The following is a 16,565-nucleotide window of genomic DNA, read 5'->3' as shown; positions in this document are numbered from 1 at the left end:
TAACAAATTCTAGGGCTACTTTACAATCCCTGGGCACATATACACCTACAAATAAGAAAAGGTTTAGGAGGTCACAGACTACCCAGAGGCTGCATCCTGCTCCGTTTTCCAGGTCCCATAGATCCACCAAACGCCCTGGAAAGAGACGTAAGTTTAAGAAAAAGAGGGCTGCCCAACTGCCTTCCATGACCACCTAGCCATCTTCGAAGCAACATTTTCGTTGGCTTGGTCAAGGATTTGAATCTTCCCGCACTTTTGTATTCACAGCTGCTCCTACTAGCCCACCTCCCTGCACTTTGGAGACTGCCCTGCTTACTTCCAACATGCCTGGAGGTGGGTCACTTCAGATAAATAGGTCAGAGCATTAGGCTACACGATACATTTTATATCACGCCCTCTCTTCCTCGTCCCTCAGAAGTCACCTCAAGTGGAGCATCCACAGGGACACCACTCAAAGAAAGTTACTCATTCTGCACAGTAATTGTGGTTCTTTGAGATGTGTCCCCCTATGCATACTCCACTACCCACCCTCCTTCCCCTCTGCTTTGGACTGTTCCTTAGGGGTGTTTGGGTAGAGAAGGAACGGAGGGCAGCTCACCCACACACCCCTATATTGCATGAGGAGGCATGGGCCAAATGGATGCTAACTGAAAATCTTCAATCAAGGGCTCGAGAGGTGCATGTGCTTCTGAAGTAGAGCACCCAGAGGGACACACATCTTGAAGAACCACAGTTACTGCACAAAGTAAGTAACCTCTCTTTCTGCATTGTATGCTTTGCATTGCACCATGTTCATATTTTGTTTTTCATGACTGTGTTGTATTATTCAATCCTAATAGTGTTTCATTATAGGTGGCCTTTCAAATGAGATTTTTAAGTGTTCTATGCAGACTCATTGTACCTGCACCGAAGCTAGGAATGGTAAACTATTTCCAGGTGGCAATGTTTTAATCCAGAATATAAAGCTTTGAAGTATGACAGAAGTTTCAGGATGTACAATCTACAATGTCATTTGTATATCTGTTGCTTATTAAAGGTATTGCAATCAAGGAATCGGCAAAAGTTGTTGATCAAGCACAAAGGAGGGTTACAAAAGGTGTGGATGATTTAGACTTCTTTATTGGGGACGAAGCAATAGAAAAACCAACTTATGCAACAAAGGTATTAAAGGATAGTTCTTCTTTATGAATTTAATACTTCTAAAAAATCCACTGTAAAATAAATGGTTTCTCATTGATCCTTAACTGTAAAGAACTCTTTATTTTTCCATTTTTAACATGTACTTTTTAAAAGAAAATGATATTCATATGTGATTTAATAGTCAACCACTTCTGGTAACTTTCAAAACATTTTGTCTTCATTTGGGAAAAAAAGTACGTTAATTTTTTTCTTTGAAGTAACACTGGAGAGTGAAGCACATTTGTTTACTGTCTATCTTCCAGCATAGATGAGTACTTAGAAAGACTTCAGAATTTCAAATTATTAATCATTCTGCGGTAGGAAGAACTTACAGCACAGTGTTCTTACTGTGTAGTTTGTCGCCACTTTCAGTGAATTTTTTTTCCTGCACTTACAATCAATAAGACTTCTTATTTTAAACTTTCCAAATATATACTGATGCATCTGTTTTAACAGTGGCCTATCCGCCATGGTATAGTTGAAGACTGGGACTTGATGGAGAGGTTTATGGAGCAAGTTATCTTTAAATATCTAAGAGCAGAACCGGAAGATCATTACTTTCTTTTGGTGAGTACAAATTACTTCCTGTTTATGAAAGAATATGTAAGAATTTTGTGTTTATTACACAAAGATCCTTTTATGTAAATAAACCTTTAAGCTGCACCACCTGTGTAGGAAGTTAAAGGTTATGTGCATTGGCTGAAGCCAAGATGGTCTGGCTGCTTCTCTATATGTTGCTGCTTTATTTTTTATGAGCTTTAAAAGCAAAGGAGTGTCTGATCTACAAACTCCTGTTCTTCCTTTTATTTCTATTGCCCCAAACTTTCTCTGTTGCAACAGCTCTCCATTGAAGTGAATAGTGATGTCATGGAAACTACATTTTAGGTAAGTATTTTTCCAGTGATGCAGTAGCAGTCTGTGCGCTGTGTTAATAGCAGTTTTATTAAAACGGAACAATTACTGTATCATTTGGATGCAGTTGCTGAAAGTTTCATTTCAGTTGCCGTTCTTTTTACAGAGCCTGTGGAAACATGGATTGTAAGTCTATTCAGTGGGATTTGTTTTGCAGCTTTGAGTAGTTGACATTTTATGGTTGGATTTGGGGCAAGTTCTGAGCCTTCTTAATTCCTCAACTGTTGCTGAAAGCTTTTTCTTGGATTTTGAGAGTTGAATTTGCTACACAATTTAGTTACAATTAACTTGTCAAGTTGCCCACAACTTCAGTCTTTTTTTACAAGACTCTTCTTTTTAAAAAAAAAAAAAAAAAATGTCCACATATAGAAGTTAAAAACATAGGACTGGAAAGAAATTTCTGGATCATTAAGTTCAGTCCCCTGCTATCACAGGCCGCTCTGTTATTTCATCCTGTTCATGAATTCATCAACCTCCATTTTAAACCTAGCTAAGCAATTGTTCCCACTCCTCTTAGTAGGAGGCAGTTCCAGAATCTTGTTCCTCTGATGGTTAGAAACTTTCTTCTAATTTTCGGCTTAAATTTTATTCATGACCAATTTATAACTCTTCTTGAAAATTTCCCCTACTTATTTATAAAAAAAAGGTAAAGGCAGAAAATGGCTTTAGTATCACAACCGTAGTTTGTTCCATGAATATAGAGCCTGAATCTGCATCCACTAACCAACCACATTGAATCTCATTGAAATCAGTGGCACTTCAATGAGGGTTGCAGGTTGAAGTCCATATTCCTCCTCTACTGGAACTGTAGTGTATGCCTACACGAAAGCAACTGGTAGCAACAAATATTATGTTTGTTTGTTTAAATATGCCTCACTCATATAACATTCAGAATGCATACTTTCAAAGAACAAAGAGAACTATAGTTTGTAATAAGTCCAAGTTCACTATAGTAGCACATCATATGTATTCTGTCCCAGTCTCTCTTTAATATAATTCATTCAGATGGTAACAGACGATCTTTTTCAGATATTGCCTTTGAGAAGAAAATAGAACATAATATCTATGTTCAGTTAGATGAATTGCTGAGGAAAAAATAGCCTTTTTGTAATTGGGGGTATCAAAATAGTTGGAATATACAACAGTCCTATTTTTGGATGATAGTGCTATATTCTGTTAATGGATACAATGTTGCAGTGAAATAACCAAGATAAGAGGACACCAATATATCTTGGTAAATTGCGGCAAGAATTAATTTTCACATCACTTTGTGTTCCTGCATTGTCACATAGAGTGGTATATCCCTATGGTGCAGTTTGCATTAGTCTTTCAGCCTTCATGGGAATTGACAGGTTTACTAAATTAAACCGTTTGCTTTTTAAAGCACAGTGTGCATGCCTGCTATTTGTACTCTGGGTAAATTATTAAGCTCACAACCTGAAAACTTTTCTTGGTGTGTTTTAAAATCTGAATAAATGCAACTATTGGATTTGAATTGATTTTAAAAATCACTTCTGTCATACAGACTGAACCTCCACTAAATACTCCGGAAAATAGGGAATATACTGCTGAGATAATGTTCGAGTCTTTCAACGTTCCAGGGCTGTACATTGCTGTTCAGGTGAGAAGGCAACTGTTAAGTGGAGGGAAAGAAGGATGATTTTTCTCAACTTTAATTTAAATAATCTTTAAACCCAATGAAAAAATTGTGCATAATTCTAGTGGTTGGAAGACGTTTTGGAGTTTGATATTTGGGTCAGAGGTTTTCATGGGGTGACTGGCTCAAATCCAGTCTAGTGATCAAAAATACATACTCCAGCTAGCAGCCAAATGATATTATGTAAAATTAACTGGTGGTTTCAACTCAGTTTGTGAAGGCCAGGTTTCACATGAGAAAACACACCATAATAAGTAGCAATAGGCCAAGAACAGGAAGTTGTCTTTCATGTCTAGAGGTAGCCCTTTGGATGGGAGTACCTCTGTTTTGCAGAACTTGCATTGCTGTATTTCAGTGCTGTGCCTGTTCTGTGGCTAGAAAACATTAGGGACAGGAACTATCAATACTTTTTTTTTTGTTGGTTTTTGTTTTGGGAAAGCTGTTTTATATAGATATTCCACCACTCCACTGTTACTTTCCAATCCATAAATTGTACTAATGCACACAAATTAGTGAATTACACTGAAGATTATTCAGAGAGAGATTTGTAACTTGAGCTTTAGTGAAAAATTTTATTTTTAGAAAGCATTGATGTTGTTTCCTTAGGAATTTTTGTTTTAGGAGCATGATATAGTTTATATTTGTTTAAGGAGATGGAACACAATAGCACTTAAGCAGATTCCCTTTAGAAATCAGTTTCAATTTTGTGATTATGGTTTTTACTACTGGACAAATTCTTTCTTCTATCCTGGTGTATAATCAAATATGCAAATAACAAATATATAGGTACTAATTTGCCATTGGAGAAATCATACTGACTCACATATAGGTTCATCTAGATTCCTTCACATTTTCTATTAGTTGTTCATCCACGGGTCTAGACCCATCCCCTTCCTCCAAAATATAAAGTGGATGTTCCACTTCTTTCATTCAAGCTTCCTTGGAGAGATGTTTTTCTTAGTACCGTGTCAGGCAGCGACCTTGATATTCAAACATGCATTTACCATTCATTTGTATAAATGTGTAGACCTCTCCAAGTGGCACCTATCATCATATGGTTATTTTCTGCCAGTAGTGTCCTGCTCTCCAATTCGAACATTTAAAAAAAAAAAAAAAAAAAGTCTTCAATGTGTGAGGAATACAGAGGATGATGTATTTTGTCTCCTAACAGTTTGAAGTTCATTTCCTCCAACGCTTCAGATAGTAGAAATACAATCTGATGTTCCTTGCTTGTGTAAATCACTTAAGTGGAGGTTCGAACAAGAATTGATGTTTAAACTTGCATCCTTCAATGAAATCAGTGGAACCATGCCAGCTTACACCAACAGAGGATCTAGCCCAGTGGTTTTCAACCTGGGGTCTACAGACTATGTCTCAGAGGTCTGTGAAAGATGGTTGTTACCATAGAACAGTGGTTTTAATCTGTGGTTCATGGACCCCTTGGGACCACCTCCATTTGAAATTTTTTAGGGGTCCACAAATGAAAAAAGGTGGAAAACCACAGATCTGCCCCTTAGTTTATAAGTGTATTTGCCTAATGCCAAACTCTAATAATTCTAGTACTTTTGTTTAGAATGCAATACATCTTCAATTCACTTTTCAGTACATGGTAATTTATGCTACATTAGTGTCAAAATACGATGTACTTGTTTTGTTTCCATTGTGCTGTAAGGGAAAAATGAAAAGTGTTCAAATATTGAGGGCTAAGGTTATTTTGGTTCAGTTGTGTTTAAATAGACTTTGCTCATTTTGGCTTTTTTTGTATCTTCATTCAAAGGGTATAAAACATCAGCTGTAGAGGAACCTCAGTATAGGCTTTATGCATCAATGTAAAACTAAGGTTCAAATTCTGCTTTCTCTTTTGCAAGGCTGTCCTTGCCTTAGCTGCATCTTGGACATCAAGACAGGTAGGAGAACGGACATTGACTGGCACAGTTATAGACAGTGGAGATGGTGTTACTCATGTCATTCCTGTGGTAAGTATCAAAATATCAAAGCCGCATAATGTAATGCTATATCACGCATTGTAACCTTGCTGAAATGAACATTGATATGGGTGGCTTTTGTTGTAGTTAAAACATGACTGTTACTGAATGACCTCTGGCAACTCTCACCTGCGGCCCTCCTATGCTAAGGTGCTGAGAACTGCAGAGCACTCTCGTTTCCTCATTAAAAGTCGGTGTTAGTTCAGTGTCCTCAGAAGCTCACAGAACTTGGCCCTTACTCTGAATCAATTTTGTCATCTGTAAACTAGAACCCTAATATTCATGTACATCAAATGTTCTATATTAAGGTCAGAACTTTCACTTATCCAAACTGTTAAATCAGAAAAATTACAGTTCTAGTTATCATACAGCAAAGATCAAACAGGTAGGAAAATTCCTACATGACTCAAATAATAAAGTTGGTTAACAGACTTATAAGATCTTAAAAATAGAACATATAATTATTTTATTTTATAACTAATGTATAATTTTATTAAATGTCAAAGTGTTGTTTTTGCTGTAGGCATGCAATGCAATTTACAGAATTGCACACTGAAAGTTTTATAATTGGAGTATATACTAGTTTTCTTCTCCAGATGAATGGAAATACATCTCTTTTCATAGCTGTCTTTTGAGGAGAAAATGGGTATCTGGTGTTTTGTAGGACCAGTCTTACAAAATAAAGAACTATGTAAATGAGCTTACTAATTGTAAATTAACAGTACGCTCATTTGCTTGATTCATTATATTGGAAAGTAACATTGGTTATGATCTAAATGTGCTTTACAGTTTTCATCTCAGCTCAGTGAAAAATACTATGTAAAATATTTCAGATTAGACTCTTATTAGAGATGGCGTTTTTCTGCTAAGGCTTATTAGATTACTGAAATTTCAACTCTTGTAATGGTAAGTTAGGTTGTTTTTATTATGCTTAATCGGTTTTAAATGGCTATTAAAAGACAGCAGAACTTTCTTAATATTTTAACTTAAATAGATGAACAGGTTGTACGTAATTTTTTTTGGTATCACTTGGACAGTTAGGGAACGATATATTTACAAAGGAGTTTCTTATTTCCAGCATTTTTCAACCTTTAGCATACTAAAGCAAATACCCAGGATGTAGGCTTGGACAGCCAGCCAATTGACTGGTCAGCTGACCATATACTTGACTCTTGTCAAATATTCCGTCAAAATTGCCCTGATGCAGGCAGCAGCTACGTTTTTGGGTGCATGAGGGTGCCATCTGTTAGCCTACTGAACTGTCTTGATCACTCACTTCTGTAATTCTTTCACTTTTCTTTAGAACTTCATTTCATTGTTTCACAATTCTCTGAGTTGAAATAATTTAGTTAAAAGTACTTTTTATGTGTGTAATTAGGCATAAGTATCTATCTTAGGCTAAGCCTATTGGCGACCATAAAGTCTTACTCTTTTTTTTGGTTACTGTTCTAAGAAATTAGTGCTTTAAAGTATTTGACAGTTTTCACATTTATTTGACCAGTCAGTTAACTAATTATTTTTGGACGGGTCAAATGCCCATCTATACTCTAATGTAATGCAATAGATGAAGTACTAAAAATGTAAGTAGATGAAAAGGAATTGATAGATGAAAATGTAGTCTCCGCAATGAGACAGACATACATGTGAATATTCATTTTGATCATTTTTAGTTAAAAATACACATTTTAAGTATGGGTTTGCTACTTACAAAATGTTTTAGCTCATTATTAAAATTTCAGAGATCATGCAGAACTTGAAATAGTTAAGACATTTCAAATATTTTAAATACTGTAAAGAGTACTGCATATGCTGTACAAACAGTATATCTGATAATAGAATAATTTAGTCTTCTGGTTTGATCTTCCTTTTTAAAGGTTGAGGAATCTAATCTCCTGCTAAACATATGCAATTTACAAGTTAATCCACATGAACACCAATATCCTATCACTTACGATAGAATTAAACACCTGCCTCCCCTATCCTTCTTTATGACAGGTGAGGATAGGGAGGGTGGAATCATAGAAGATTAGGGTTGGAAGAGACCTCAGGAGGACATCTTGTCCAACCCCCTGCTCAAAGCAGGACCAACACCAACTAAATCATCCCAGCCAGGGCTTTGTCAAGTCAGGCCTTAAAAACCTCTAAGGATGGAGATTCTACCACCTCCCTAGGTAACCCATTCCCATGCTTCACCACCCTCCTAGTGAAATAGTGTTTCTTAATATCCAACCGAGACCACCCCCACTGCAACTTGAGACCATTGCTCCTTGTTCTGTCATCTGCCACCACTGAGAACAGCCGAGCTTCATCCTCTTTGGAACCCCCCCCCTCCTCTTCAGGTAGTTGAAGCCTGCTTTCAAATCCCCCCTCACTCTTCTCTTCTGCAGACTAAACAAGCCCAGTTCCCTCAGCCTCTCCTCGTAAGACATGTGCCCTAGTCCCCAATCATTTTTGTTGCCCTCCCCTGGACTTTCTCCAATTTGTCCGCATCCTTTCTGTAGTGGGGGGCCCAAAACTGGACGCAATACTGCAGATGTGGCCTCACCAGTGCAGAATAGAGGGGAAAAATCACTTCCCTTGATCTGCTGGCAATGCTCCTACTAATGCAGCCCAATATGCCGTTAGCCTTTTTGGCAACAAGGGCACACTGCTAACTCATAGCCAGCTTCTCATCCACTGTAATCCTCAGGTCCTTTTCTGCAGAACTGCTGCTTAGTCAGTTGGTCCCCAGGCTGTAGTGGTACATGGGATTCTTCCGTCCTCAGTGCAGGACTCTGCACTTGTCCTTGTTGAACCTCATCAGATTTATTTTGGCCCAATCCTCCAATTTGTCCTCGTCACTCTGGACCCTATCCCAGCCCTCCAGCGTATCTACCTCTCCCCCCAGCTTAGTGTAATCTTCAGACTTGCTGAGGGTACAATCCATCCCATCATCCAGATCATTAATAGAGATGTTGAACAAAACCGCCCCCAGGACCGACCCCTGGGGTACTCCACTTGCTGAATGAAAAATGATAAAAATGGTGGACCAATGTGATGTGCTAAATGCCATTTTGATCACTTTGCTGGACTTTGCTGGTCTCCTCCTCTCATCTCTTTTGCCTGTATAGATTGTAAACTCTTGCATACTTAAGTGCCTACAACTCTTGAGTGCTATTGAACAGTAGTGGATGAGAGAATGCCTCCCATCATTCAATGGCACTCACTTTCTCTGACTTAAGGAGCAAATAGAGAGTAAGATGTTTACTTTAAGTGCTGACAGAATGGATGTCTGGTCCCTGTTGCCTGTAAGAATGGTAACCAAATGCAGGGCCTCAGAAATGGAGCGTAAAGAGCTATGAATAACGGGAATGTCCTCAGGACTCCATCAAGGGTGCAAGATTATGAGAGGGATTGTGTGTGTAAGTGTAACTCTCTGATAAATCTGAATTGTGGTAGTGAAGACCCGATCATGTAAGGATGTGACTAAGCATTTTCAGAATCGCACTCTATATGCTTCAATAAGTAACTATTTTTTTCTGAAGCTGATGAAAGGCATTTTTTTCTCCTTCTCCAAATTAATGTTACTTCCAGGCTGAAGGCTATGTGATTGGCAGCTGTATCAAACATATTCCAATTGCAGGACGAGATATAACATACTTCATTCAGCAACTGCTGAGAGAGCGAGAAGTAGGAATTCCTCCTGAGCAATCCTTGGAAACCGCTAAAGCAGTGAAGGTAAAATGAGAATTCATGAATGGCAGAGTTATACCACAATATACATTTATATTAAAATCATATTAAAAATAACTCCCTTCTTAATGATACTCTTTTTCTAAATGAGACTATAAATGTTGATATTTAAATACCTAAAATATAACATAATATTAATATACCAATGTCCGTCTAGAACCATCTTTTCCCCTGAGAGTAACTATTGTAATACTTAACTGGAAACTCTCCTGGTGCTATCTGTAAAATGAAAAGCCATAATTGCTTATCGTTTTTTGATTCACACAATGCACAGTCAACCTGTGGAACTCGTTGCCAGGGGATGTTGTGAAGACCAACATTATAACTATAAATTATTTAGTTTCATGGAGGATAGGTCCACCAGTGGCTATTAGTCAAGATGGTCAGGGATGCAACCCCATGCTCTGAGTGCCCCTAAGCCTCTGAAGATGGGACTGGACGACAGGGAATGGATCACTCAATAATTGCCCTCTGACGAATCTGGCGTTGGCCTCAGTCTGAAGTCAAGATACTAATCCAATATGGCCTTTCTTATGTCCTTATGACTTCTTCTGCATAGGTAGCTGTCTTTTTTTTCCTGCAGTACAAATCTGTTATACCTGATCCACTGAAGGATGTTCATCTATGAAATACATTATACATTTAGTACTCCTTTTTCATTACCATAGAATTTGAGGGAAAAATGGAATCAAAACCAACTTGCTCCCCGTGATGCATAGAAATGATTTGTAGAAGCAAAGTTTATTATTTAATTGTACATAGTGTCAGCTGAACTCTTTTTTTTTTTTTTTTTGGTACTCTACTATGGAGCTACTTACCAGCTTCCAACTCTTCCCAAGAGCCTGGACCTTTTTTTAAAAGGCCCCTTATTTGTATTATATGTAATTGGGTTCAAACAGCTCCATATTGTAAGTACATACCATCATTTTCCTACTATTTTGGGGAAGATTTCTACAAATGTGTGTATTTAATTTTTCAGGAACGCTTTAGTTATGTCTGCCCTGATTTAGTAAAAGAATTTAACAAGTATGACACAGATGGTACAAAATGGATTAAACAGTATACCGGAATCAATGCAATCTCAAAGAAAGAATTCACCATTGATGTTGGCTATGAGAGATTCCTGGGGCCGGAGATCTTCTTTCATCCTGAGGTAAATTGGTGTGAATTATAATGGTCTTCAGATTTTTTCAATTCAAGCTGTAGAACAGCAGTTTAAAATTGGTACACTAAAATCTAAATGCATTTGAAAGATGTGAAAACTTGCCTCTCTGTTTATATTTTAATGTAAATAATTGCTGCTGTAAAAAGCGAGTGAGTTTTACTTCTTGCTATTGGGTAACCTTTCAGTATACAAATTAAAGCACTTGAGCAGACACAAACAGTACAACCCTAGAATGTTTTAAAGAATTGTATTGCTAATATGGGTTATTGGTCCTCTCTTCTTCTCCTCCTCCTCCTCCTCCTCCTCCCCCCCCACCCCCCCCCTGTGGTCGTGCATGGTTCTGTCCAGTCATTTAAAATACCAATTTTAATTTAATTAAAAATTTTCCCCCTCACTTCCAATTCTGTGCCACTAGTCCTGTTTTCAGGGTCATTTTAGAAAAAGCAGATAGGAATAACTCTACCTATTTCTTCCTCAGTTCGTTCGTTCTTCTTTCTCTTTCTTTCTGTTGTCATGGCCACTTCCTCATTCTGAGTTAAACTGTGTGCTTCAGTACCGAGCATCTGAGAAGGGTGGGAGGTCTTTGAACAGTTGCAAAAGAATCGTTAAAGTTACAAAAGCAGTACAAGAGAACAATTGGCAAAATGGGGAAAAAAATCTAATCACTTTTCTTTTTAAGTGATTATTAAGTGGCCATTATAATTAAGATTATTATTAAGTGGCCATTAAAATACTCAGGTTTCTGTTTCCAGTATTAGTTAATGGTTGCACATGTAGTGCAATAAGATGGCTTGCTTCATTTATTTTCTCCCCTCTTCTGTTTGGTATAAACTGTGCAGCATTTGACTTGACCGTTTTCCATTTGTGAATGTGCGGGAGAGGGGGAAGGGGGGAAAACCCTCAGAACATCCTTCCTATTACTCCTGCATGTACTAACACTGTTTTTTCAATTAAGGACGTGTCTGGGATTAATCTTGAATTTTCCTTTCTCTCTTTCTATTACATGTTGATCTCAAGTACTCCGACTCCCTACTACTAATGAGCTTTCTTCTCTTACAAGTTTAATTGTGTTCTTACTTTTCTCACTTTCCTGGGATCCCCTGGGTAACCTGTGTACGCATAGTAGGTCAAGAAAAAGGGTTTTGCTTCTAAAACGCAGAAAAGAATTACTGCTGTTTCAAATTGCACTTTGATTCTTTTTCGAATTAAAAGTGCAAGATTTTTGAAGTATGTTGGTTTAAAATCTTGATGTTAGCTACCTAATGACTGCTGTTTTTTATATCCAATTTGACTTCTGATTTTAGTTTGCTAATCCTGACTTCACACAACCCATTTCAGAAGTAGTAGATGAAGTTATTCAGAATTGTCCGATTGATGTTAGACGTCCTCTGTATAAGGTCAGTAACAGTGAAGCTATTTTAAAATAGTTTTGTTTCAGTGGGGTCCAAACATGCATGTCCTTTACTAGATATAGATGTCATCTTTTTATACAGTTGGTGGTAGATTTTTGATTAAAAGCAAACTGCACTGTCATTGGGTCTAACATACAGAAGAGCACTCAGAGTGAAGAAATTTTCACTAACCGTTTAATTTTAACCAGAATTGCAATTTGAACATTTTAATCTATTTTAATGTTTCGGGACCGTAGTACTGTTTAAAAAAAGGAAAAGGGTTAAAAATGAGGAAAAATGTTGAGGGAAAGAAAAGATGATGGTAGAGATCAAAGGGAATTTTAAACCTTTTTGTAAACAATTTACTTTTCTTAAGAGTAACAGCCCAAATTATGTGTGGTACTTTATCTAACGTTTTAAAATTTAAATAATTTAAAACATTCTGTGTAATAACTTTAAAATGCCATGTCAAATTGGTGACCATAGGTTGAATATCCATGTCCAGGGCTGAATAAATATTGAGGAGCTAACTTTTAGAAGTGACTAGTAATTCTTGATGCCTCAATATTGGGTGCCCACATTGAAACCCTGAAGAGGTCTGATATTCAGTCATGCCAAGTATCCAAGTTCTGAAAAATCAATCCCCGGTAACGTCTCTCCTATAGAGTACCCAAAAATGGAGGCCCCTGAAATCACTAATCAGTCAAAAATTTAGGTCTGAGTCCTTGTAAACAGGAAGCACCCTTAATATAATTATAATAATCAGCATCTGTCTTCAGTCTTACGTCAAAGACTAATATCTAACTTTTGATAGTCTTAAAATTACTTAATGACCTATTTCTAATGTATATGCATATTCATTATAGAATATTGTCCTCTCTGGAGGTTCGACCATGTTCAGGGACTTTGGTCGCCGTTTACAACGAGATTTGAAAAGAACTGTTGATGCCCGACTGAAACTCAGTGAGGAACTGAGTGGTGGCAGACTGAAGGTTTGTTTCCTTAGCCAATACATTAAACTAACGTTCATGACTCATGCATATCTCTTTTTTTTATTATGCTTTTTTTTACTGAAAATTCTAGGTCTTAAGTAACAAGAAATTACTGCAATGACACTCTTCTGTTTGTATTGTCATTTTGAACTAAAGTTGATTCTTCTTTTATATAAAGATTTTCTAGATTATTTTAACAAGGATTAATATACTGTAATGGGCTCCTGAGAATAATCTCAACACAAGTATTGTGTAATAGAGCGCTATGGTGCTGCTTCCCTTGCTTCACAGCTGGGCTGCCCATCCCTTGCTGCACTCATGAGCTGTAGAAATCTGAGTATGTCTACACTGCAATTAGACACCCGCGGCTGGCCGATGCCAGCTGACTTGGGCTTCTGGGGCTCGGGCTAACGGGAGGCTGTTTAACTGCAGAGTAGGTGTTAGGACTTGGGCTGCAGACCAAGATCTGGGACCCTCCCATCTTGCAGGTCCTATGTCCCCATGGCACTGTTGCTTTTAATGTCCTAGTCCTAATGTCCTGAATGTGCCATTCAATCACGGCTGCCTCAGCACCGATACAGGACTCCATCCCAGACCACCTACCTAGGCCCTTTGTTCTCCCCAACAGTAAATCAATTACTGAAAAATCAAAACACATCAGACTTCCTTATTGCATCACCTTAAATAACACTATTAGTAGTTGCAAACAATAACCTTTCAAAATGATGAAACTTATCTGCAGTGATTGCTTGAAACACTCGCAGAACCACAGCACCTCGCTTCCCTCCAATAAATCTTTCCCTCACACACATCTTATTTCCTCAGGTTACCTACCACATTCGCTAAATTTCAGTCAACTTCATGCACTCACACCCAACACACACGACACACCCAAATATACCCATCATTATCAAACTACATCATACACACTGTTGCCTGCAACACCAATACTCCAGACAGTCAGGAAACATCCATTTCTAACCACTCTAAGTTTGGTGTTACAATTTCTGTTTTGTGTGAATGTAGAGAGGAAGATGCTGCTTTGTAGGTGATCCAATTTAGAAAAAGAAAGCTATGGCTGTAGATTGCGAAGTGATGACACACGTCTGAGATAGGAATTTCATGGTTTTTATTGTGTTTATGTAGGTGGAATCACCACATGAAATTTTAAAAATTAACTTTTTAAAAATAGTTTTTATTTGGGAGAATAGTAGGTGTGTGGTAGTTGTGAAAATATAGCGTAGTGCAAATATACATGCTGTGTTTAAGAAATGATTTAATTATGAGCACTAAACTTAAATCTGTAAAGAAAAACGTACACATTCTTGAGTGTTACTAGTAATAGCAAGTTTTAATTGTATTCATTTTGTTTTCCTTTGTAGCCCAAACCTATTGATGTACAAGTCATTACTCATCATATGCAAAGATATGCAGTTTGGTTTGGAGGATCAATGCTGGCTTCCACAGTAAGTTGGTTATAAAACTTAACATGGTTCAGTCATTCTAGGTACACTTTGGAATCCTATTCTGTCCTTGATGCACATTCATAACTCCTATTGATGTGTTTGAGGAGGCGCATATAAACGCCTTTGAGTCCAATGAAGACTTCAGAGATTTAAAGGAGCAAATGACAACCAAGTGTCATGAAATGTATCTGTTTATAATAGTTACACGATTCTGAATGAGTATTCTTATCGAATACTATATTTGGCTTTATGGCCAAATGTGAGGTCTGTTGTATGGATTTGTTTAGCAGTAATTCAGAACGAAGTACAGAGTTTCCAAATTCAATAAACCTTTGTTTTCCCAGTTATTATTGAGATTTACGTATAGTTGAAATGCAAGCAGAGCATCTGACTTTTTGTTTTCCTCTTTTCCAGCCCGAGTTCTACCAAGTATGCCACACCAAAAAAGATTATGAAGAGATTGGTCCTAGCATCTGTCGTCACAACCCAGTGTTTGGAGTCATGTCTTAAAACTGACCTCAGAGGGGTCAGGGCTAGGGAAGGGGGGGAAAGAGGGTCTTTCTGATTACTTGTTTGTCTGGATGGCGGCTATTGAAGATAACAAACATGACTTGACAATAAGAAAAAGCCCAAACACAATTAAACAGGAATATTTTAATAAGTGTCTCAATATGCGGATATAGTGGAAAGCCAAAATAATTAAGTGTTTTTCTTTAGATTGAATATTTGAACCTGTGCGTAACAAAACAAAGAAGTGGGTTTTAGTTCTTTCTGTGCCCTGATATTTTGTATATTAAGGAATTATCCAAGATTTGATGGGATTTGACGGTGTGTAGATAGTCAGCTCTCTAATGCTTCAATTGTACTCTTACATGTGTACAACGCAAGAACTTGTTTATATTTCATACTTTTTTATACTTTGAGGAAAAATATCAATTAAAGAAAAACTGTAATATTTGAGGAAAAAATACCAGTGACCACCTTAATGGTAAATTTAAAAAAATATATATATAGGGCACATGAAACTTACTCATGTGACTCTAGTTATTGCAAATTATGACCAGTCTAAGCCCTCGGTTCCAACTTTGCAAGTGCTTTTGGAACGAAGAAGCTAGTATCTTGGGTTAACCGATGCCTGCTAGTGCTTTCTGATTACTCGGTGCATTTTCATTCTATTTCTTGCTTAAAAAAACAAAAGTAAAGACAAGACTGTTGGACCAGTATTGCAGTTCCGTAGTGTCATTTCTAATTAAAAAACAAATAATCTGATTATCAGAAGTGGTATATTTTTAAAGCCTAACACCATTCCAATAAAGGCACACCATTTCTTTTTATATTTGTGTGAGGCTTTGTTGATCACATTGCACGAAGTCTTCATACACTCCTCAGTTGGTTTGCAAGATAGAGATCGCTATATGCATTGCTCAAACTAAAGTGAAATTTTTAGAACTGAAATTTGTATGGCATCATCTAAATTAATCAGTCTATACATCTCAGTATTTGGTTTTATTCATCTCCATAGTTTATTGCTAAATTTTTTTTTTTCATTTTAATTCCTGTGGTGGTTTGCAGGAGACAGCATTGCCTTTTTTCAATTTTCATAGCTTATGTGCAAAAGTAAAGTGAAGCGCAAGTTTTTTTTTATAGTTTCTAGAAAGAAGTTGGATGTATTTAATGTGATCATCTGCAATTGCTGTTAATGTTTGAACACAGAAAATACAGGGAAATCTTTCTAGAGAATGTGCAGCCGGAGATTTTCTGCTGGACTCACAAGCTTAGTTAAACCAGTTTACACAGAAGACCACAAGAGGGAGATATTTTACTTGAGTTTTCCCCCCAACTGAAATGAAAAATGGAGACACTAGAAATCAAGGGTAGAGGAAAGAGATGAACGTTTAGATGTGATATCTTTCAGTCACTTGAAAGAGAAGAGAGAGTATGACAAATGAGACCATTCTTTCCAGAAAACGAGGATAAATATGGAAAGGCATTTTTACAACTATTACCAAGACATTTTTTGTGCAGAAGCTAAAAATAAACAAAACCTTGAAGCAAAATAAGAAACTGTTAATCATGATATAAATTT

General features: G+C 37.1%; 1 protein-coding gene across 2 annotated transcripts in view; it reads left to right on the top strand.

Moving 5' to 3' along the window:
* Positions 1–15,813, top strand: part of ACTR3 (actin related protein 3) — a 51,478-nt gene extending 35,665 nt beyond the window's left edge. Inside the window, exons 2-12 of one of the 2 annotated variants that reach the window (XM_048869252.1) lie at positions 667–745; positions 1,037–1,161; positions 1,636–1,746; positions 3,617–3,712; positions 5,617–5,724; positions 9,307–9,450; positions 10,445–10,618; positions 11,935–12,027; positions 12,888–13,013; positions 14,396–14,479; positions 14,894–15,813. In XM_048869252.1, the coding sequence (XP_048725209.1) occupies positions 1,675–1,746; positions 3,617–3,712; positions 5,617–5,724; positions 9,307–9,450; positions 10,445–10,618; positions 11,935–12,027; positions 12,888–13,013; positions 14,396–14,479; positions 14,894–14,989 (993 nt within the window). In that variant the 5' untranslated portion in view covers positions 667–745; positions 1,037–1,161; positions 1,636–1,674 and the 3' untranslated portion in view covers positions 14,990–15,813. The remainder of the gene's footprint in view (positions 1–666; positions 746–1,036; positions 1,162–1,635; positions 1,747–3,616; positions 3,713–5,616; positions 5,725–9,306; positions 9,451–10,444; positions 10,619–11,934; positions 12,028–12,887; positions 13,014–14,395; positions 14,480–14,893) is intronic. The other variant, XM_048869251.2, reaches the window with a different exon arrangement.
* The last annotated feature ends 752 nt before the right edge of the window (positions 15,814–16,565 follow it).

The sequence above is a fragment of the Caretta caretta genome, chromosome 11 (assembly GCF_965140235.1).
Source record: "Caretta caretta isolate rCarCar2 chromosome 11, rCarCar1.hap1, whole genome shotgun sequence".
Taxonomy (NCBI): Eukaryota; Metazoa; Chordata; order Testudines; family Cheloniidae; genus Caretta; species Caretta caretta.
The sequence above is the reverse complement of the archived record's forward strand: the minus strand, read 5'-3'. Positions and strand labels throughout refer to the sequence as shown.